Here is a 23,165-nt window from a genome sequence, read left to right on the forward strand (position 1 = left end):
TTACTATCCAACACTGTGCATTGTGACATTATTTCACAAATAGTTAATCAACAAGAGAGAACATTCCACCATCACGGCATACCATGATAAGCTGATTAGTGGTGATAATATATACTTCTAACCTAGTACAAACTTACAATCAGTTATCAGACTGTAGACAATTGCTCTATATCAGATTGAAGGGAAGTAACTCTTCAGACCCTATCGTTTAAATATCTACTTTTAAGCCCTGCAGAGTTATCTTTCCTTCATTAACATTCAACTGCGCTAAAAAGCAAGTTAAGTGCATTATTTAGTCCCAGCATATACAATGTACTGTAAAAATGTCATTTAAGATTTATAAAATTGATACATTGCATACGACCACTATACAAAAGCCTTTAAAAAGGGACTTCGATATACATACATATCAACATATATTGTCTGTATAATCAAACACATTAACCATTGCTAATTATTGTACACACAGAGTTGGAAACTGGAAAACGTAGTGATGTCTGACAAAAAAGAGAATATTGGCCTAAGTAAGGCCACATGACATTAAATTGGTACTAAAACATGCCGACACTGGATATTTTAAGAATTTGGTGTTGAAGAAGAAATTGTAAAGACACAAGTCAGCTGTTGATACATCATAGTTTTCCAGTTTATATTGCTAGGACATACAGAACAACAGTAAACTATACAACCTTTAAACCAACTATACATATATACAACCATGTTGAGTACAATTACTCAAATATTATAATACAAAGTATTACACACATGTGAATAAAATACTAGTTGACCAGGTTGTAAAAAATCCTCTATCTAGTTATTTACATAGATAAAATGAGCGTAATTTACGAATTTCAAAACAGAATTTGGCAGTTATTCTAATCAAAAGTGGGTTGGAGAAAACCAAAATAGTCTTCTCTAACATTGACATATTTTCAAAGTTTGGATTTACTATACATATTGAGAGAATTGGTAGAAAAGGCAAAATATCCATTCAGCGGAAGTACAAATGAGCTGCTTCCATGTAATGATGATTGGAAAATGTATGATATTTACAAATATGTGACATGTGATATGTATGATATCATAATGCATTCCACTGATAATACTGCATGACAGACGCTAAGATTGGACATTCTGTATGCAGTAGAACTGTGTCAGAGATTCTGGAACTAATGTCAGATCCCTCTGCCAGCTCTATCACCAATTTAAATACATCTTAATTATAATGAAGAATTCCACACCCATATATCTATAGAGAGAGACAGAGACAGAGAGAGAGAGAGACAGAGACAGAGACAGAGACAGAGAGAGAGAGAGAGAGAGAGATATGTATATATATATATATATATATATATATATATATATATATATATATATATATATATTTATATATATATAAGAAAATGTATGATATTTACATATATGTGATATGTATGATATGAAAATGCAAGTTTACCGTGCTGTCTTACATAAATATGGAAAATTTCAACAACCATCTTTAGCTTTAGTATATATATATAGATATATATGTATGTAGTATGGTCAACAGCATCATTTACGTCAAAATCAAAAGCTCCTATAGAGTTTGTAATTACTTTAATAAAACATATTGTTAAATAATTCTATATAAAAATCACAAAAATGTTCACTCCATTTTTATTTACTTTTTGAATGAGGTAGTATTTGAATACTGTCTGCTCAAATTGCACAATGATGTGTTTACTGCAATTTTGAATATATTGGCACAAGGCTTTCAAATAACATTGCATGTTTTGATGGCAGTTCATTGTCCATTTTCCATGCTGACAACATACTCCTAAACCACAGGAACAGCTTAAGATGGTTTTTGAAATTTTCTATATTCATGTAAGAAAGCATGGATTTTAGTTTTTTCAGCGTGGCATTCCTTTGTTCTGCCACCTGTGAGTTGACCTTGTTGTGTTGGACATATGCTGACAAATTGTAACCCTTGTGACAGCCTGTAAAATAAAAACAAGTCATCTTGATACATGTCTTAATGAAACCATACCACCTTTATCTAATTTAAATTCAAAATTTATTGCTGTGCAAACTTGTGTAAATTAAAGTTGGAGGGAATTGTTGTCAACTTCTTAGTACAACAACAAGAAATAACTAAATTACGTGCATGTAAAAATAGATTTTAGAGTAATAATGTACGAATGCACATTTGTTTGACACATATCGACATAGAGTTACTGATTAGGAGCTTTGAGTTTATTTTAACTCACGCATTAACTTATTATGTTGTAATTTTGAAAAGGTTACCTCAGACATTACTTATAAGACAGATCAAATAAAAACCAGAATAGCTTGCTTTTTTCATGCAAGGTGATTTGAAAATAGACTTTTGATGACTTTGGGACATATAATCAATTGACAAAATATTTAAAGTATACATACCAACATGATTTACCCAGTAAAACCTATCAACCACAAACCAGAAATCTCGGAAGAAGACAGGATCACGGTTCGGACAATATTTGTGCATTGTCATATATTACCAGCTTAGGAGCTGCAACAAGATGGAAAATAAAAAATCACAATAATTACATGAACAAAAGCACAAGCTCATGATGAAGAAAATAAAACTTGTTACTTAAGTTATAAATACATATAATTATGTATGCATGTTGCAAATATATGTTACCTTACACGCACATAAGAACCACATAATGTTGATTCAAGAGCTCATATATAAAGAATAAATAATGTGAAATAAACAATAAGATTTGACAGCGCGCTCCACTTGTCTCAATGTTAGATAATTTAGTGAAAGCGATTTATATCTATCTGCCCATGTAAAATCTGACTCCAGTTTAATTATCGACAAATGGACATTGACAACTTGTTTAATCAAATTTCAATGAAAATCAAAATTAGGGCCAAAACTATGACACAATTTATTGTAACCTTCCTGTGTAAAATGTGTATCCCTTATGTCTCTTATGATAGTTAATACTCATACCAAATTTAAACCAAATATCTTAACCATGTCTGAAAAAAAGGTTAAACTAATAGGGATAAGAGGGTCATGACAATTGATCCACTTTTTAATGTTGAACCATAAGACAGTTTAATGCTTCAAGGCAGTTACCAAAACATTATTCACATTCATGTATTAACATTCAAACAAAAGTCAAGATGATGCTTGTTCATAGCAATGACTGGATAAGAATGCCTTCATGTTGGTGGACAAAATAAACACAATTTCTCAAAGACAGAATTGTGGAAGAAAAAATAGGGTATTATATGTGACTCAAGCATATATCATGCCAATGTTTGCCATAATAAAGTTACCAGTATTGAAACGCGTCCGCATGACTGTGAAGAGTATGTTTGGCGACTCGACATCTTCCATGATTTGGAATTCGTAACAAATTCCTGAAGAATAAAAATGAATTCAGCCATTACTGAATTGAGGTCAACCTTATGTTTGTTACCAGATCATATAAACAAGCACAGAAAATTTGTATACTGAATATATATGTGTAAAATTTGATCACAAACTAACAAATATATGTCTCATTGTTGGTTTTCAATGTTCACACAAGGCTTTTAATAGCTACACTAAGGGAACATACCATGAACACAGGATATGTTGAACAGCCTAGGGGTAAGTAAAGGATGAGAGAATCATTTTTTTCTGCAGCCAGAATCACTTGTTTTGTTCTTGTTATCTAGAACATAGTTGCCCCTGTGGCATAATTTAAGCAAGGTTGGAATAAGGCCTTCCCCAGTGTCGTATATTTATATAGACGATGTTAACATTTATATGCATACCTCTATTCGATAGAGTTTTAGCCAGTTTGCTTTCTAAGTCGAAGTCTTTAAGAAGCTCATGTAAACTATGTACGTATTAAAGCGTCAAGTAACGCTGATTGATTAAAACGTCATCAAATGGAATCAAGCATGTTCGTTGTGATAATATTACATGGTGTCAGAAATAAAACGAATCCCTAGTGCACAATGGAGGGATTGAGCTGTTCTGCGCCCATAATGAACTGGGAGTCTTCCGACCTTGAAACGGCATGGAAGAGGTTTGTCACCTACGCAAATTTTGTCTTTGATGGCCCTCTAAAGATTAAAGAAGAGCAGGAAAATGTGCTTACCTAATGATATGGGTGGGGGAAAAGGGCAGAACAATAAATGAAACTTGGACACTGACCGCCGATGAGAAGAAGAAACTTAAAACGTACTTTAAAAGATTCGAGGCACACGTGAAACCACGAACGAATATTGTATTAAATAGATACAAGATTCAGAGTCGAGTGCAAGCAGACGAGACATTCGACCAGTTCGTCACCGATTTGCATACACTGTGCATATCCTTATCCGGAGGAAATGGTTAGGAACCGCATCATTTTTGGGGTCAAGAGCAACAAAGCCAGAGAAAAGTTTATTTGTGTTGGCTCAGATTTAACTCTTACAAAGACGGTTTATATTGTCAGATCCTATGAAATATCAAAGACACAATCACAGACAATGCAAAGTGCATCACAGACAAAGCAAAGTGCGTCAAAAGCAGCAGGATCCATGAATGCCATTTCAGAAAAAAAGGGTGAAGTTTAAACCAAAATATGAAAAACAAGACAAATATGAAAAACATGATAAATATGAAAAAAACAAAGAGTGCATTAGATGTGGACAATCACAGGGTTATTCTTCAAATGAAAATTGCACAGCAATTGGTCAGAAATGCAACAAATGTGGTAAGATGGATCATTATGCTAGGAAATGTAGAAGTAAAATTCATGAACAACCATATACAAAAAAAATACGGGAAAGGTGTTCATCAGCTAGATTATACATCACAATCTTCCGATTCCGATTCAGATGCAATGTATGTCGGTATGGTAATCGAGCTAAGTGGAGAGACTTACAATATAAATTCCATGAATTCAGATTGGCTGGTTGATGCAGAGATAAACACAAAACCAATAAAATGACAACTAGATACAGTGGCCAAGTGTAACGTTATGTCAGAAGAAACATTTAACAAAGTAGGCCTTGGGTACAAATTGAAAGTCAACAAAACCGATCTGAAATCCTACAGTGGACACAATTTAAAAACTATCGGGCAGGTAACATTACCGGTAAAAGTAAAAAATGAACAGCACAATGTAAAACTTCAAGTAGTACACATGAAAAAAGCTGAAACAATACTGGGAGCAGAGACATGTTCTGAATTGAATCTCGTGCAGCGGATCAATACAATAAATCAGAAGAAATCGGTACCAAAGGACATAGAACATAATTTTCCCAAAATATTTGAAGGTTTGGGATGTTTGCCAGGAAAACATCACATAACAGTTGATCCTACTGTTGACCCAAAAGTCCACCCACCAAGATAAGTGCCAGTAGCTATTAAAGAGAAAGTAAAACACGAATTACTATCCATGGAAAAACAAGGAGTGATTGTTCAGCAGAAAGAACCAACTGATTGGGTAAATTCTATAGTCACCGTGATCAAACCCAATGGAAATGGAAAGTAACGATTTGTATGGATCCCAACGACTTAAACCATGCCATTAAAAGGGAGCACCATCCATTAAAAACTATCGAAGAGATTTTGCCATAGGTTACACACGCAAAGATTTTTACGAAACTAGACGCTACGTCTAGATACTGACAGTCAGAAACTGTGTACATTCAACACACCATATGGACGTTATAGCTTCACAAGACTTCCGTATGGAATAAAGGGACATAGACGGGGCTGAAGCTATAGTTGATGACATACTAATCTGAGGAAGAGATCTACCAGAGCATGAGCATAAAAACAGCCTACCTCGAATAACAATTAACACATAAATGAAACACAACTACACTGTATTATTATGAAAACATTAATAATCAAAGTGGAGTAACTACTGTAAACTTAAATGCAATTTTTAGAAGAGTTGTCTCGCATGTTACATGACCTTAATTCATGATTGTTTGCAGCCTTTTTACTATATAAATATTAGGAAAACTGCCCTGTCCCCCTGGCAACCATGTTTTTCAACAGACGGGAACCGTTTTCAAATTTAACCCACGTATCTAGGGAATAAAAGTTCTGACAAAATTTCATGAAATTTGGGCAAAAAATGTGACTTCTAGAGTGTTCACATGTTTTCACTATAAACATGTCGAGAAAAATGCCCCGCCCACTGGCGGCCATGTTTTTTTCACCGATCTGGACCATTTTCGAACTCATCTGAGAAATCAATAAATCAATGTTTTGACCAATTTTCATGATGATTGGGCAAAAACTGTGACTTCCAGAGTGTTTACAAGGTTTTCTTAAGCCAAATAAGGAAAACTGCCCCGCCCACTGGCGGCCATGTTTTCAACGGACAGGAACCACTTTTGAAATGAACCAACATATCATTAAGACAAACATTTTGAAAAAGTTACATGAAGATTGGGCATGAAATGTGACTTTTTTATTGACCTAGTGACCTAGTTTTTGACCCGGCATGATCCAGTTTCGAACTCGACCAAGATACTATTGGGACAAAGCTTCTGACCAAGTATCATGAAGATCGGACAATAAATGTGGCCTCTAGAGTTTTTACGAACAAATGTTAACGGACGGCCGGACGGAGGGACGGACGGATGACGGACAAAGACCGGTCACAAAAGCTCACCTAAGCAATCAGGTGAGCTTAAAATAAAATTACAATAAGGACATTTCTTACTAGATTCAAGTTTTAGAGGCTTCATTTCAAACCTTCATATTCCAATGAGAAGTAACCAGAATAAAACCTGAACAGACTGACAGTTACTGCCAGACTGTTGTGGTTTTACATGTATGCTGGTTGAATATAGCACTTTTCACTTAACTTCTGAGGATACAAATGTAAACAGATTTTTTTAATATTACAGTCCCCTTTGACCTTTATCATTGAACCTTTGAACTTTAAATTGATATGTTTTATCCTTCCCTCAATTAAAATCAAGCATACTTATTTTGTATTTTGATGATTGTATGTGGTAGGAAATTGCTGTGATTCAAACATACCGAGCTGAGATGAATAGAGCTGAGATCCTAATGGACCAAGATGAGATCCTATTGGACACAGCTGAGATCCTAATGAACAAAATTGGGATCCTTATTGACAGATCTGTGATCCTAATGGACAGAACTGATATCCTAATGGACAGAGTTGAGATTCAAATGAACAGAGCTGAGATCCTTATGGACAGAGCTAAAATTCTTATGGACAGAACTGAAATCCTAATGGACAGAGCTGATATCCTAATGGACCAAGCTGAGGTCCTAATGGAAATTGATCAGATCCTGATGACAAGAGTCTTATGAAAATGGCTGAGATCCTAATGGACATGTATGGGATTCTTATGGAAATACATAAAATCCAAATAGAAATGTATTAGATCCTTATTAAATACCTCTAATTCAAATAAATAAAACTAAGATCCTAATGAATGTGCCTTAGATCCCAAAGAAATTCGCATGCAAATTTCAGTAATCCTCATGAAAATGTTTGAGATACAAATGACAATTCCTGAAATCTTAATGGACATATCTGTTATCCCTATGTTTACCTGTTTTCTATGCTTTGATGGTCTAAGTGCTCTGTTGTTTTGAAGCTTGTCTATTTCTGCTGTTAAATTTATTGTTTAAAGAACACCTGCAATTAGAAATAAGAATATGCAAACATATTTTAATGCCATAAATTCTAGTATTCAGTAATAGCTAATACATCATGAAATACGTTTTTTGCAAGGTCTTTAAACAATAATCATAATTTCTTTTATTGTGGTACATTTGTATGAATGTTTACAGATTTTGGAGTTTGTGACATCTGAATAGTTACAAACAACACATAATTCTCAGAAAACGTTTTTAACAACAACAACGAAAAATTATCAATATAACAATTAAAACATATAAATTAACAATTAAATATACGACATGATCATTCTTAATAAATCACATCAACCAACCAAGAATCTTGTTGGTCAGGTTCTCCCCCACCAGTTTCTGCACGTAGTTATTGATGAGGGGGGCGAAGTCCGCGGGGAGTCCCAGGGTCCATGTCCAGCCCTCTAGGGCCAGGACCAGAGTGCGCAGCGCAGTCACGAGGCTGCGTCGCCAGTCACAGTAGAGGAGCACAGCCACCAGCCCACGGGTCAGGCCTGGGAAAGCTGGCTTGTTGTCTTCACCTGCCCGGCAGATACCAGTAAAGTAAGATTTTAACTTAGTGTTTTAGTTTGTTTGGATTATCAGCTGTTTTTTAACACTATTTAACTCTTTCCCCCAAAAGAAGCAAAGTGAAAATGGCTTTTTCAACCAGCATAAAACCAGAACAGTTAGTACCTCGCAGTCTGTTCATGTTTTATGCTGTTTGCTGCTCATAAGTAACTAAAGGTTGGAAATGAAACCTTTAAAACTTGTATCTAGTAAGAAAGGTCCTTAAAAAAGTTGAACTTTCTATGGGACTACAAATGCGTCAAAATATGTCTCTAAGTGGTAAGGGTTAACCTGGTCATACTTTCTGGGTAACCTGGTTTACGTGTACCAGTACTAAGTGCACATACTTATACCAGTCACTGACAAATGTCCTACTTAAAACACAGTTGCAAAGTTGAGGTAAAAAATCAACTAAATAATATATTGAAGCAATAAGGCAGCAAAAACTAAAACACATATTTTCCGCTACGGCAACAATCAATCTGAAGACTCTGTTGAGAGACCCACAGACAAAGATTCTAGTTCCATAAAATAACATGGTTGTGACTTTGGTCAAAGGCTAATCAGGGACAACACTTACTATGTTAATAAAATTTCTCATTTCTGGGGAAGTCACAGAGTGAGGCTAAATTTTAGCTTTTTTCTAGATTTTAAGTTTATTTGGATTGGTTACTGTTTTTCAGTCAGTCAGTTCATGGCATTCCAGGGGATTTCCCGTCCAATTTGGGAAAAGGAGTCTGGTCAAATTGGGTTTTTTTAAATCGATAAAATGTCAAATTTTGGGAATCTTTTATTGACAAAATGGACCACATTGGGATTTTTCATCAACAAATATTGACACATTATTACTTTTTTTGAATATAAAGAGTTGTTTTAACTTCAAATGACAATCTGTTCTCAGCCTGTTTACACCAATGCATTAATTATGTTTTTCCAACTAAACACATCAGAGTACATATTGTACTTTTGATATTTATGGAGCTTGGACCAAGGCGGGTTAGGACTAGCATCAACAATAACCTTATTGTGGACAGTGTTTTTTTTTCACCATTTTGGAAATGGGTCCAGGTCCCTTAGGATTGGGAAAATTTGCGGCGTTTTGACTAAAATTGGGACATAAGTGTTGTTGTTTTGCTATAAAATGCTTCAAAATTGAGAATACGCTTGTTTTAAGCATTATATTTACTAAGGTTAAACTAATATGGTTGGAAGTTTAACAAAAAATTGAGATCTAAAAAAGAATTAAAACAAGCCAATCGGTTAATTCGTTTATGAGTTATTGATCGGAAATGATTTCAACACTTATTGTGACAGTGACCTTGACCTAGTGACCCGAATTTCAATAGGGGTCATCTACTTTACAAGGCCAATGCACATGTGAAGATTCAATACAATCGGTCAATCCATTGACGAGTTATCAATCGGAAACGAACTGATCTACCGACAGACCGACATCCAGCACAACAATATACCACCTCTTCTTCGAAGGGGGGCATACAAAAATAACTTGCAATATTTCCTGTTTTGGGGATATGAAAGATATTGAATAAATATGTATATGTATAAAATGGCTGACTTCAAAAAAATGATACAAATTGTCATTCATATGTGTGCAATGCATTATGATGCCTCTTTAATAGTTTCATATGGCCCTTTTCCGTAGTCATGTGATATATGTGGCAATCTATATGTATGCATATATGTTTATAATATTTGTTTCACTTTGATAGCAAGCGTATTTGTATAAATCTGAACATTAATAATAAAGTTAATGTAGTTTGAGTATCAGCGACGCTATTTGTCTATATTTTGTGAGAATGAACATATGTGTTAAGCAGATGTGACAGTATTTAAGTGTACAATCTGTGAACATTATGAATGCAATTAATTGTCAATTAAAATGTAATTAACAGTTGAGCGGATATGACAGTATCTCATTAAATTATATTTGAAATAACTGTATGCAATTAGTATATATTTTAATGTCATGCTGACGCCACGCTTTGATGTACTTTTGCAATTTCCTATGTTCAGATACATGTGATCTGGCCCAGCCAGTTTGAGCAGGATCTGCTTGTGCAAACTGCTTTTAACAAAATTGTATTATATATATATATATATATATATATATTGTACACTGAATTAGCCATGAGCGTCTGTCAATCTGTTCTTGCACCGCAAATTTTCAGGTAAAGTTCTCCTACATAATGTATTTCCACGTACAACATTTACTTTTGAATGCATTACTTCTTATGATACGCAGCTGTTTTTGTATATCGTCCTTTGTTAGAAAATAACAAGAGCTGTCACCATAGGATGACATATGCCCCTATAAACGCTTTGATAGAAGCTATAGCATTTTTCGAAACCTAAACGCAGATTTTGAAACCTAAACGCGGACCCTAAGTTAAAGGTCAAGGTCACAGGGGTCAAAATTTGTGTGCCTATGGAAAGGCCTTGCCCATATACACATGCATACCAAATATGAAGGTTATATCTCAAGGGACATAAGCATTATGAGCATTTTTCGATACCTAAAAGCAGATTTCGAAACCTAAACGCGGACCCTAAGTTCAAGGTGAAGGTCACAGGGGTCTAAATGTGATTGCGTATGGAAAGGCCTTGTCCATATACACATGCATACCAAATATGAAGGTTACATCTAAGGGACATAGAAGTTATGAGCCTTTTTCGAAACCTAAATGCAAAGTGTGACGGAAGGACAGACGAACGGACAGACGGACGGACAGTCTGATCACTATATGCCCTTCTTTGGGGGCAAAAAAAAGGTATTTTGTTTTGAGAGCTTCCATAGGGAATTTAAGCTCCCATTTGGAAAAAATATAAACTTTTATCCATTGGGAATAGGGCCCATAACCGGACCCGATTTTGAATGAAAACAAGAGGGCCTGATAAGCCCAAAGTCGCTCACCTGAGATAACAAGATATTATTGAGACAAATCTTCTGACCAAGTTTCATGAAGATTGGAAAATATATGTGGCCTCTTGAGTGTAAACAAGGTTTTACTATAACCATATAATGAAAAATGCCCCGCCCCCTAGCAGCCATGTTTTTCAACCAACCGGCATCATTTTTTAACTCTTCCCAGATATTATTGGAATGAATCTTCTGTTTCATGAAGATCGGGCAGTAAATGTGGCCTCTAGAGTGTTAACAAGATTTTACTTAAGCCTTTTAAGGAAAATACCCCGCATTGGAAGCCATGTTTTTCAAGCAAACATAATTATTTTCGAATTCATCCAAAATATCATTGATGTAGTATATTCGGTTATTTTAGTGCAGTGTAACCTTGATGGTATTACCCAGATGTGGTGTGAATAAATGATATTAAATTGATGAACAATAATGCGAGTTAAATCTGTGTTTATATAAGAGAAAACATAACATCTGGCGACGAGGATAAAGCCGAAATCATCACCGATACATATTAAAATACAAACCGGGATGGCTAAGCCTGTAGATCTTCAGGGAGTCGATAAATTGGATCTAAACGCGAACCCCACCCACCTGCACCAACAATGGGAACGTTGGCTTAGGGCATTCAAACTGTTTGTTGTTGGGGAAGGCGTATCAGACGCAAACCAAAAGCAAGCCCTATTACTGCATTGTGCTGGATTAGATCTTCAGGATGTATTTTTCACACTGACGGAGGAAGGAGGAGCAGATGACAATGCATATCAGAAGTGTGTGAATGTCATTTTGATAATGTGGATGAGTCAATTAGGGATCAAGTTATAGAGAAGTGCCATTCTCACAGACTTAGATCAAAGCTTCTTGAAAAGGGAGATGGGTTGACATTAGACCAATTAAGAGTAGTTGCGAACACCATGGAACTCAGTGAACGGCAGAGTACGAACATGGAAAAGCCTCCACAGAGTTCTGTCAACTAGGTTTCAGGATCAAGGTTCAAGACAACAGGAAAACCTACAAACAAAGACAGTAAGTGTTACCGATGTGGATTAATTGGACATTTCGGAAATGATCAAGTGTGTGCTGCTAGAACTAAAAAGTGCCATAAATGTGGAAATGTAGGACATTTCATTAAATGCTGTAAAACAAAGGGTACGAAGGCAAAGTTTAAAAGAAAAGGTCATGTAAGGCATGTTGATGATTCAAGAACAGATGATGAAGATGGCGAATGTCTATATGCTTTTCATCTCTAGTCTGAACATGTAACAAAACATGTGATAGAGATTTGTTCAATTCCAGTGAAGATGATCATAGACAGCTCAACTGCAAATTTGATAGATCAAGACACTTGGAACAATTTGAAAAGCAATAAAGTTCAGTGCGTGGGAAGTAAGAAAACCACAAAGAAACTGTAACTGTATGGTAGCACGAAACCGTTACATTGGATTGGAGAGTTTTAAAGCAATGTGTCAATCGAAGGAACAAAACAAACTATTCACAATGTGACATTCTATGTGGTACGGAATAAAGCACCTGCTTTATTAAGCAGAGACACAGCCATAGAACTAGGTATTCTCAAAATAGGACACAGTCATTCAGTTAATGCTGTTGGAGAATGGATTGTGAAAGAATATCAAGAGTGTTTGGGAAAGCTAAATGACTTTGAATTAAAGTTACACGTGGATCCAGAAGGCGTTCCAGTAGCTCAGGAAATGAACACAATTCGAATTAGTCTTGAGAAAAGGTTAGCGAGAAATTAAATGCATTGGAAGCTTTGGACGTTATAGAGAAAGCTAAAGGACCAACACCGTGGGTTAGTCCAGTGGTGGTTGTGCCAAAACCATCTGGTGAAATTCGACTGTGTGTGGATATGAGACAAGCGAATAAGGGAATCATCAGGAAACGCCATCCTATTCCGACAGTTGACGAAGTGTTAATTGAGCTAGACAACAGATCAGTGTTCAGCAAAATAGACCTCAACATGGGTTTCCATCAAATCTCCTTGGCTGAAGATTCTAGACCGATTACAATTTTCATCACTCACAAAGGTCTATACTTCTATAAACGCTTTAGTTTCGGGGTGAATGCAGCCCCTGAAATGTTTCAAAATGCAATTTCACAAGTGTTAAAACATTGTGAAGGAGTCGCGAATATTGCTGACGACATCATCGTGCATGGAAAAGGTCAAGAGGACCACGACAAGAAATTGCGAAAGTGCATGGACTCTTTAAAGGCCAGAGGATTGACAGTGAACTTCTCAAAATCACAATTCTCTATGAACAAAGTGACTTTCATGGGTCATGTCGTATCTGGCATCCGACCAACGGAAGAACGAGTGAAGGATCTTGTTTATGCAAAGCAACCAGCAAACGCATCTGAAGTGGGGAGCATTTTAGGCCTAGTCAATTTCAGCTCCCGATATATTCCCAGTGTGGCCAAGATTTCCGAACAATTGAGGTTGTTGACCAAGAAGAATCAGCCATTTGTCTGGAAATCAAAACAGCGAACTGCTTTTGATGAGCTGAAGAAAAGAATGTCTAATGCACAAAACGCTGGGGTTTTTCAAGCAAGGAAGAAAAACGAAACTTATCACAGACGCCAGTAATGTTGGTCTAGGCGCAGTGCTGGTCCAAGAATCAAATGGAAAGGAGTGAGTGATAAGCTATGCAAGTTGTACTTTGACAGACACTGAAAAACGTTATTCGACAACTAAAAAAGAAGCCTTGGCTATTGTCTGGGCTTGTGAAAGATATCACATGTACTTATATGGCGTCGAGTTTGAGTTATTAACCGACCACAAGCCTTTGGAAGTGATATATTCTTCAAAATCCAATTTGTCTGTGCGAATTCAAACATGGGTATTGCGCTTGTTACCCTACACATTCAGAGTGAGATATCAACAAGGGAGTCGAAACATAGCAGACTTTTTGTCAAGAGTGACAGTGGAAAAGAATGAATTGGTTCACAAAAGTGAAAGTACTGAAGGCGATGATTACATAAGGTTTGTGAAAGAAAATTCAGCGCCAAGTGTCATTTCTACGCGAGAAGTAGAAGAATTAGCAGCGAAAGATGAGGAAATTCAAGAAATTCACAGCTCATTACGTACGGACAAGTGGGAAAGGACACCAAATTTTATTCCAGTAAGATAAGAACTGTCCACTATTGGTCACATTGTGTTGAGAGGCACTCGAATCGTGGTACCAACAACTTTGAGAAAGAAGTGTATCGAGTTGGCTCATGCAGGACATTTGGGCATAGTTGGAACAAAACAGAACCTAAGGACAAAATTATGGTGGCCTTAAATAGATAAGGATGTTGAAACTTATGTGAAAACATGTCATGGCTGTCAGCTGGTGAGCCAGCCAGCTAAGCCTGAACCTCTCAGCCCCACTCCACTCCCAGTCGGTCCTTGGCAAGATTTAGACATCGATTTACTTGGACCACTACCATCAGGAGACTACATATTTGTATGTGTTGATTACTACAATAGATTCTATGAAATTGACATCATGAAGACATTGACATCAGAAAAGGTCATTGAAAGTTTGGAACGTATGTTAACAACACACGGATTACCTCTGAGTCTTACTAGTGACAATGGAAGACAGTTTGTGTCAGAAACACTTGAGTCATTTTTAAAGAAGAACGCGATTGTACATTGTTGTACAACACCGCTACACCCAAGTGAGAACGGAGAAGTCGAGCGTCAGAACAGATCATTGTTAAAGAGACTAAAAAACGCTCACGCCGAAGGAAAGAATTGGAAGCGCTAGATAAGGACATATTTGTTAGCGTATCGTGCAACTCCACATAGTACTACTGGAGTTTCTCAACAGGAAGTTGCGTACAAAACTTCCGGACATACAATTCACACTGAATGATGAAGAGATCCAAGAACACGACACCTACAAGAAAGAAAAGAACAAGGGTTACATTGACAAACATAGAAAAGTAACTCCAAACAATCTCCAAGTTGGAGACAAGGTGCTTTTGAAACAAAACAAAACGGACAAATTGTCTACACAGTTCGAGGTGAAACCATATAAACTGGTTGAAAAGTTTGGCAATCAAGTCACAGCAAAATCAACTTCGGGTGTCACAAGAACAAGAAACTCGACACATGTGAGGAAGTTTCATCAAAACAGTCACTCTGAAGAACAATGTATGGACAATAACGTTCTGAACGGAAACCAGGAAGGTTCTACCATCGACCAATCGGAGGACACACCATTAGGCAGAATTCCAGATGGTGGTAACCAGAGCGACGTGATTCCTGAGGTGCAGCCGGTCCAAGATGCGGTCCTTACACCAAGGCGGTCGGGTCGGGAGCGTTACACACCAGTGAAATTCAAAGACTTTGAAATGGGTTAAAAGAATAATAAGAACTGAACTTTCATGTAACAAAACAGTGCGTGTGATGAACAGTTAAAATATTAGTTTAAGTGAAGCATAAGTAATGCTAGGACACTTATAGAAATGTTTATTTTTAGAGATAAATTTACAATGTATGAAAACATTGAACTGTTATTATATTTTCTTTACAAAGACATTCTTTAGTACGAATCTAAAGATATTATTAAACTGCAATATGATGTTTGTATTTCGGTATTGATTTGTGTATGATTTTGATGTCATAGAATGTTTTAATTGTTTAACATTCAATTTAATTACTTTTCAAGAATACTGCTTATTCAGTTTACATGTACTTTTCATGATACTGCTTATTCAGTTTAAGACTTTTGTAGTATTTAGATAACTTTGATATTTAAAGAAAGCATTTGCTTTTTGGAAACTTATGTTGTTATATCATTAAATGGAACTTTATTGTTTAAACACCATATTTAAAATCTGAAAAAGAGAGAAGTTGTAGCATATTCGTTTTTTAGTGTAGTGTAACCTTGATGGTATTACCCGGATGTGGTGTGAATAAATGATATTAAATTGATGAACAATAATGCGAGTTTAATCTGTTTTTATATAAGAGATAACACAATTGAGAACAATCTTCTGACCAAATTTCATGAAGATTGGACAATAAATGTGGCCTCTAAAGTGTAAACAAGGTTTAACTAAAGCCATATATAGTCATATAAGAAAAAATGCCCCGCCCCTGGTAGCCATGTTTTTAAAGCAATCAAAACCATTTTCGAACTCATCCAAGATATCATTTGGACAAATCTTCTGACCAAGTTTCATGATGATCGGAAAATAGATGTGACCTCTAGAGTGTTAACAAAGTTTTACTATAGCCATATAAGGAAAAATGCCCCGCCCTCAAGGTGGCCATGTTTTTCAACCAACCGGCATAATTTTAAAACTCGTCCAAGATAGTATTGTCACGAGCCGAGCGGTAGCTGTGATTTTACTTCAATTTCTTCAACTTTTCCAAACTTGAAGCTTTTTTTCAAGATTAACATAGAACTAAAATGGACTCTGATAAACAGTAAATTAAGAATAACATTTTGCCTATTCAGTTGTTTTAAAATTGTCAAAAAAATATAAACTCAAGATTTATAACTTTTCTAAATTTTATTCATTCATAACAAATAAATTAATAACAACTTTCAATATATATATTTCTTAACAGACAGATTAATTCTCAGACATTTACATTACAATACAGCAATATACATGTGTCATGTTAAGTATTTGCATTCTCTATTTTATAATGTCCTAAAAAGATGACAAATGCAATTTTAATTATTTATAAAATTCAGTCTTAATTTTAATAGCTAAGTCTTATTGAAAACTGTATTTTAATTGATTATATAAGAAAAATAAAATAGGTCTCACACCTAAGAAAACAAAGTTCAGAGTTCTCGAATGAGAATTTTCAGTGCCTTTTATACTCTCCAAAAGCGCACACATAATGTTGTGCAATAATAACATAAAGCGCACATATGAATTGTGCACAAAAAGCGCACAAACAATGCACAGCAAAGCGCGCAAGAGCGCACAATAGAATTTGAGCGTTCTTGACACGGTAAATGTCACTCATATTAAAATGATATTTCTGACGATATTACAATGAAACAGTAGTCAAATACATATCAATTAAATCAATAAATCATTTATAAAGATGACTATTACCTTTTTAAACAATTTTTAAGAAGGAATATGAGTATTTAACAAATGATATCGTATGACTATACTGTCAAAAATACTGTAGTCACTGTAAACTACCCAGAGTGCACTTATGTCAGCATCAGGAAATCAATTTCCTGTTTATGCAAATGGCTGCCATATTAACAGAGGCTAATACAATGAGACATTTAAAAAGGATATTACAAATAATAAGGAAGAGCAAAAAGTAGGCATCGACTGTTATCAGCTCTAACTTCCACACATCATCAAATAAAAGCATTAAATAACAATGACTTAGTCATTTAGATGCAAAACATAAACGCTGAAAATGAACAATGTAATTGTACATAAACACATGTTTTCATGAACAATCTAGGGCATGACAGTATTGGGATGAATCTTCTGACCGAGTTTCATGAAGATCGGACTATAAATGTGGCCTCAAGAGTGTAAACAAGATTTTACTATTATAGCCATATATAGCCATATAAGGAAAAATGCCCCGCCCCTTGGCAGCCATGTTTTTTGAGCAAACTTAACCATTTTTGAACTCATCCATGATATCAATAAGACAAATCTTCTGACCATATTTCATGAAGATTGAACAATAAATGTGGTCTCTATATTGTTAACAAGGTTTTACTATAGCCACATAAGGAAAAATGCCCTGCCCCCTGGCGTCATGTTTTTCAACCAAAGGGCATTATTTCAGAACTCGTCCAAGATATTATTGGAATGAATCTTCTTAGCAAGTTTCAAGAAGATTGGACAATAAATGTGGCCTCTAGAGTGTTAACAAGATTTTACTAAATCCATATAAGGAAAAATGCCCCGCCCCCTGGCAGCCATGTTTTTCAACCAACCGGAATCATTTTCGAACTCGTCCAAGATATAATTGGGATGAATCTTTTGACCAAGTTTCATGAAGATTGGACAATAAATGTGGCCTCTAGACTGTTAACAAGATTTTACTATAGCCATATATAGCCATATATGGGAAAATTCCCCACCCCTTGGCAGCCATGTTTTTCAAGCAAATGTTACCATTTCTGAACACATCCAAGATATCATTGAGAAAAATCTTCTGAGCAAGTTTCATGAAGATCGGAAAATAAATGTGGCCTCTACAGTGTTAACAAGGTTTTACTATAGCCATATAAGGAAAAATGCCCCGCCACCTGGAGGCCATGTTTTTCAACCAACCGGCATCATTTTCGAACTCGTCCAAGATACCTATATAAGGAAAATGCCCCGCCCCTTGGCAGCCATGTTTTTCAAGCAAAGGTTACCATTTTCGAACTCATCCAAGATATCATTGAGACCAATCTTCTGACCAAATTTCATGAAGATTGGACAAAAAATGTGGCCTCTAAAGAGTTAACAAGGCAAATGTTGACGGCGCACTACGGACATCGCACGACGGACAAAAAGCGATCACAAAAGCTCACCATGGGCACGTTGTGATCAGGTGAGCTGAAAAACACTGATGGACATGGGGCAGATGAGGCAGCTGTAATGTCGAGACATGGGACTTGGTAGGGAAAGATTTAATATCATCCTAACACAAAGAATTGCCATCAGTTTGTTTAGGAATTCAATCCATTAATTTGAAACAACCCCAAGCATCCCACTTTCTGATCTTTTTCGCAAAATACTTCCTGTTGTTGGACGGCATGTTATGCTCAGCCTCTCCAATAATATGTGACACATTTCCAATTGTAACCACTCTGTATGTTCTCCGTATCACTGCAATGTTGCGTACGGACATTGGCTGGGATTCCCAATAAGACAATATAATATGACATATCTCCTGAATCCCACATAAAAAAAATTATGCTAAAATTGCCTGCTGATCCGGCTACTCTAGTTTAATTTGCGGGCGATTTTAACTCAGTACGCTCTCTAGTGCATAGCAGTTTGATAACACCAAACAAACTCCAAATGCAGTATAACAGCTGGATTAAAACAGTATAACCCCCAGTTAAAAACGGTTGACACTGCATTCACAAGTAAAATCTTTCCAGGTCCTGATGACTTTCTATTTTGAAAAGTTATCTCCAAATCTTACATGATGGAGCCATGTTCGAAACAATTCGTGCTTATTGAGGGCCAAGATACTAGTCTTTGCATGTTACACAACACATCCGTACTTCAAATCTAAAAAAAATGCATAATATAAACAAAAACAAATACTCAATAATTTTTTTTTTACTTTTTAAGATTCCTAATGGAAAAAATGATTTAATTGGCATTGGGAAAAAAAATGTTTGGGATTGGGTTTGTTTGCTTTTAAACAACAGGAAATCCCTTGCATTCTACTAGTATTACTGATTTACTAGTACTAAGTTACATGCTTATGCCATTAACTGACTATTGACCTTCCATAATAACTCAAGTTTTTAGAAACTCTCAATTTTCGGACACCCCCGTTTTTAGCCCAAATATTATAATTATTTTTCTGGACTTTTTTTTTCAATCGTGCCTTTTAACAACCAGATTAAGGCCATAAAAACTTGCCAACAGATGCCTTGAGGCCATGGACAGTTACATTTATGTTATTGGGTAAATAACTATGAATACCGGTAATAGACATTGGTTTCACCTAAATGCTTAAATTGAAAATTACGCACAAGAAATTTATACTATACAGCATGGTAATTTTCAAGAACGTGCTATTATTCGTTGAAACAATTGACCCTATACACATTTCATACCCGTATCTGTTTGTCAGTGCCTTTAAGTTTCGAACACCTTCATTGTCTCTAAATTTTTAGACCCTTGTAAATTTTAAATATATTTTTGTACTCAAATTTTCAAAAACTTAGAGTCAGTATGGTACTTAAAATTAGATGCATGGCAGCATGATGATATACATTATTTCACCACACAAGTTATGTGGCCAGGCCGAGAATCTAACCTGAGATCCTTGGAATTCAAATAAAATGCTCCTTACCTGCCAGCAGGAGTTCCAGGGCAGCGTATTCATTGAGGTCAAAGAGGTCACTGATGATAGCCTCCTCAATCACCTCGACGGGGAACGTCTGGGTACGCTGCTCCCCATGTACCTGCAGACCCACTGTCACAGACTTCTTCACCGCCTCTCGGTGGCTGAGATCTTTTGGCTGAAAAACAGGCAAAAATAAATTTAGCAGGGCTTTTCTTTGTGTTTTAGTCTTTGATTTATGTTTCATTTACAGAGCTTTGCATTTCTGTCAGCATTAGTCAAAGAACTTCAAAAAATGCAGCTATTGAAGTTCGGCATATTCAATAGAGCATTTGTAATGGAAAGGACCACTTGAAAATTCTAAATTCCTTCTCTTGCACGATCTAATTTCAAACATCTTAAAGTCAATATGAAAGTTTAGGATTGGATTGGAGAGAAAAATATAACTTTGGGGAATATGACTGAATACTGCCTATATCAGTCAGAAAAATTTCAGAAGCCAGTTATATTTTCAAAGTAGCCGGCGACTAAGCAATAAAACTGGTGCATTTGCAACATTTCAAATGATATTTTTGGAAAAGAAGCTGGCATCTAGATAGAATGTAACCGGTGAAATTGCAGGCTGCCACTAGATAGAATGTAACCGGTGAAATTGCAGGCTGCCACTGCTTCCTGAGAACACTGGCCTATATACTTAACCAAAACTATTGCCCTGGGGGGTCAACCCAACCAAAATTCCTTAAAGGCAATCTACTCACCATGTTTTTCAGCAGGGAGAGGAAGACTGTTTTGCGCTTCTTCAGCATCACCTCTAGATCGTAAACTGTGTCTGTCTGTATATTTTGAATGGCTGCCTCAATAACCACTTGCAGATCCTTGGGGGGACTCCATACTCGCGCAGCTGAAAACATGTTGACATATATGAAGGGACTCCATACTCACGCCGCTGAAAATATGTGGACATACATGAAGGGATTCCATACTCGCGCAGCGGAAAACATGTGGACATATATGACTTGAAGGGACTCCATATTCGCACAGCTGAAAACATGTGGACATATATGAAGGGACTCCATACTCGCGCAGCTGAAAACATGTGGACATATATAGAGAGACTCCATACTCGCACAGCTGAAAACATGTGGACATATATGATTTGACGGGACTCCATACTCGCACAGCTAAAAACATGTTAACATATATGACGGGACTCCATACTCGCGCAGCTGAAAACATGTGGACATATATGAAGGGACTCCATACGCGCGCAGGTGAAAACATGTGGACATATATGAAGGGACTCCATACTCGCCCAGCTGAAAACATGTAGACATATATGAAGGGACTCCATACTCGCGCAGCTGAAAACATGTGGACATATATGAGATCCTTGAAGGGACTCCATACTCGCGCAGCTGAAAACATGTGGACATATATGACTTTAAGGGACTCCATACTCCTGCAGCTGAAAACATGTGGACATATATGAAGGGACTCCATACTCGCGCAGGTGAAAACATGTGGACATATATGAAGGGACTCCATACTCGTGCAGCTGAAAACATGTGGACATATATGAAGGGACTCCATACTCGCGCAGCTGAAAACATGTGGACATATATGACTTGAAGGGACTCCATATTCGCGCAGCTGAAAACATGTGGACATATATGAAGGGACTCCATACTCGCGCAGCTGGAAACATGTGGACATATATGAAGGGACTCCATACTCGCGCAGCTGACAACATGTGGACATTTATGACTTTAAGGGACTCCATACTCGCGCAGCTGAAAACATGTGGACATATATGACGGGACTCCATACTCGCACAGCTGAAAAAATGTGGACATATATGAAGGGACTCCAAACTCGCGCAGGTGAAAACATGTGGACATATATGAAGGGACTCCATACTCGCGCAGCTGAAAACATGTGGACATATATGAAGAGACTCCATATTCGCGCAGCTGAAAACATGTGGACATATATGAGATCCTTGAAGGGACTCCATTATCGCGCAGCTGAAAACATGTGGACATATATGAAGGGACTCCATACTCGCGCAGGTGAAAACATATGGACATATATGAAGGGACTCCATACTCGCGCAGCTGAAAACATGTGGACATATATGAAGGGACTCCATACTCGCGCAGCTGAAAACATGTGGACATATATGAAGGGACTCCATACTCGCGCAGCTGAAAACATGTGGACATATATGAAGGGTCTCCATATTCGCGCAGCTGAAAACATGTGGACATATATGAGATCCTTGAAGGGACAACATACTCGCGCAGCTGAAAACATGTGGACATAAATGACTTTAAGGGACTCCATACTCGCACAGCTGAAAACATGTGGACATATATGAAGGGACTCCATACTCGCGCAGGTGAAAACATGTGGACATATATGAAGGGACTCCATACTCGCGCAGCTGAAAACATGTTGACATATATGACTTGAAGGGACTCCATACTCGCCCAGCTGAAAACATGTGGACATATATGAAGGGACTCCAGACTGGCGCAGCTGAAAACATGTGGACATATATGAAGGGTCTCCATATTCGCGCAGCTGAAAACATGTGGACATATATGAGATCCTTGAAGGGACTCCATACTCGCGCAGCTGAAAACATGTGGACATAAATGACTTTAAGGGACTCCATACTCGCGAAGCTGAAAACATGCGGACATATATGAAGGGACTCCATACTGGGGCAGGTGAAAACATGTGGACATATATGAAGGGACTCCATACACGCGCAGCTGAAAACATGTGGACATATATGACTTGAAGGGACTCCATACTCACCCAGCTGAAAACATGTGGACATATATGAAGGGACTTCAGACTCGCGCAGCTGAAAACATGTGGACATATATGGAGGGACTCCATACTCGCCCAGCTGAAAACATGTGGACATATATGACTTGAAGGGACTCCATACTCGCGCAGCTGAAAACATGTGAACATAT

At 36.8% G+C, this 23,165-nt stretch overlaps 1 protein-coding gene across 2 annotated transcripts; it reads right to left on the reverse strand.

The window, feature by feature from the left end:
• Positions 1-1,394: 1,394 nt before the first annotated feature.
• Positions 1,395-21,223, reverse strand: LOC127868830 (nuclear pore complex protein Nup205-like). 2 transcript variants are annotated; one of them, XM_052410917.1, is made up of 7 exons: positions 20,937-21,223; positions 20,188-20,356; positions 7,972-8,190; positions 7,570-7,655; positions 3,319-3,402; positions 2,422-2,533; positions 1,398-1,979 (listed from the first exon to the last, which is right to left on the reverse strand). In XM_052410917.1, the coding sequence occupies exons 1-4, from the start codon at positions 21,087-21,089 to the stop codon at positions 7,645-7,647; spliced, it is 552 nt and encodes a 183-aa protein (XP_052266877.1). In that variant the 5' UTR covers positions 21,090-21,223; the 3' UTR covers positions 1,398-1,979; positions 2,422-2,533; positions 3,319-3,402; positions 7,570-7,644. The 2 variants fall into 2 exon arrangements, with proteins under 2 accessions (XP_052266878.1, XP_052266877.1); XM_052410918.1 differs by lacking the exon at positions 3,319-3,402 and having other exon boundaries at positions 1,395-1,979.
• Between the last annotated feature and the right edge of the window lie 1,942 nt (positions 21,224-23,165).

The sequence above is a fragment of the Dreissena polymorpha genome, chromosome 2 (assembly GCF_020536995.1).
Source record: "Dreissena polymorpha isolate Duluth1 chromosome 2, UMN_Dpol_1.0, whole genome shotgun sequence".
NCBI lineage: Eukaryota > Metazoa > Mollusca > Bivalvia > Myida > Dreissenidae > Dreissena > Dreissena polymorpha.

Bases quoted from the DNA above. Each gene is read 5' to 3' on its own strand.
- LOC127868830 (XM_052410918.1), bottom strand. From the start codon at position 21,089: ATGTTTTCAGCTGCGCGAGTATGGAGTCCCCCCAAGGATCTGCAAGTG. The intron at 20,357-20,936 runs GTGAGTAGATTG...CCTGTTTTTCAG, and splicing joins TCTCCCTGCTGAAAAACATG to CCAAAAGATCTCAGCCACCG. The intron at 8,191-20,187 runs GTAAGGAGCATT...TCTGCCGGGCAG, and splicing joins CCTGGAACTCCTGCTGGCAG to GTGAAGACAACAAGCCAGCT.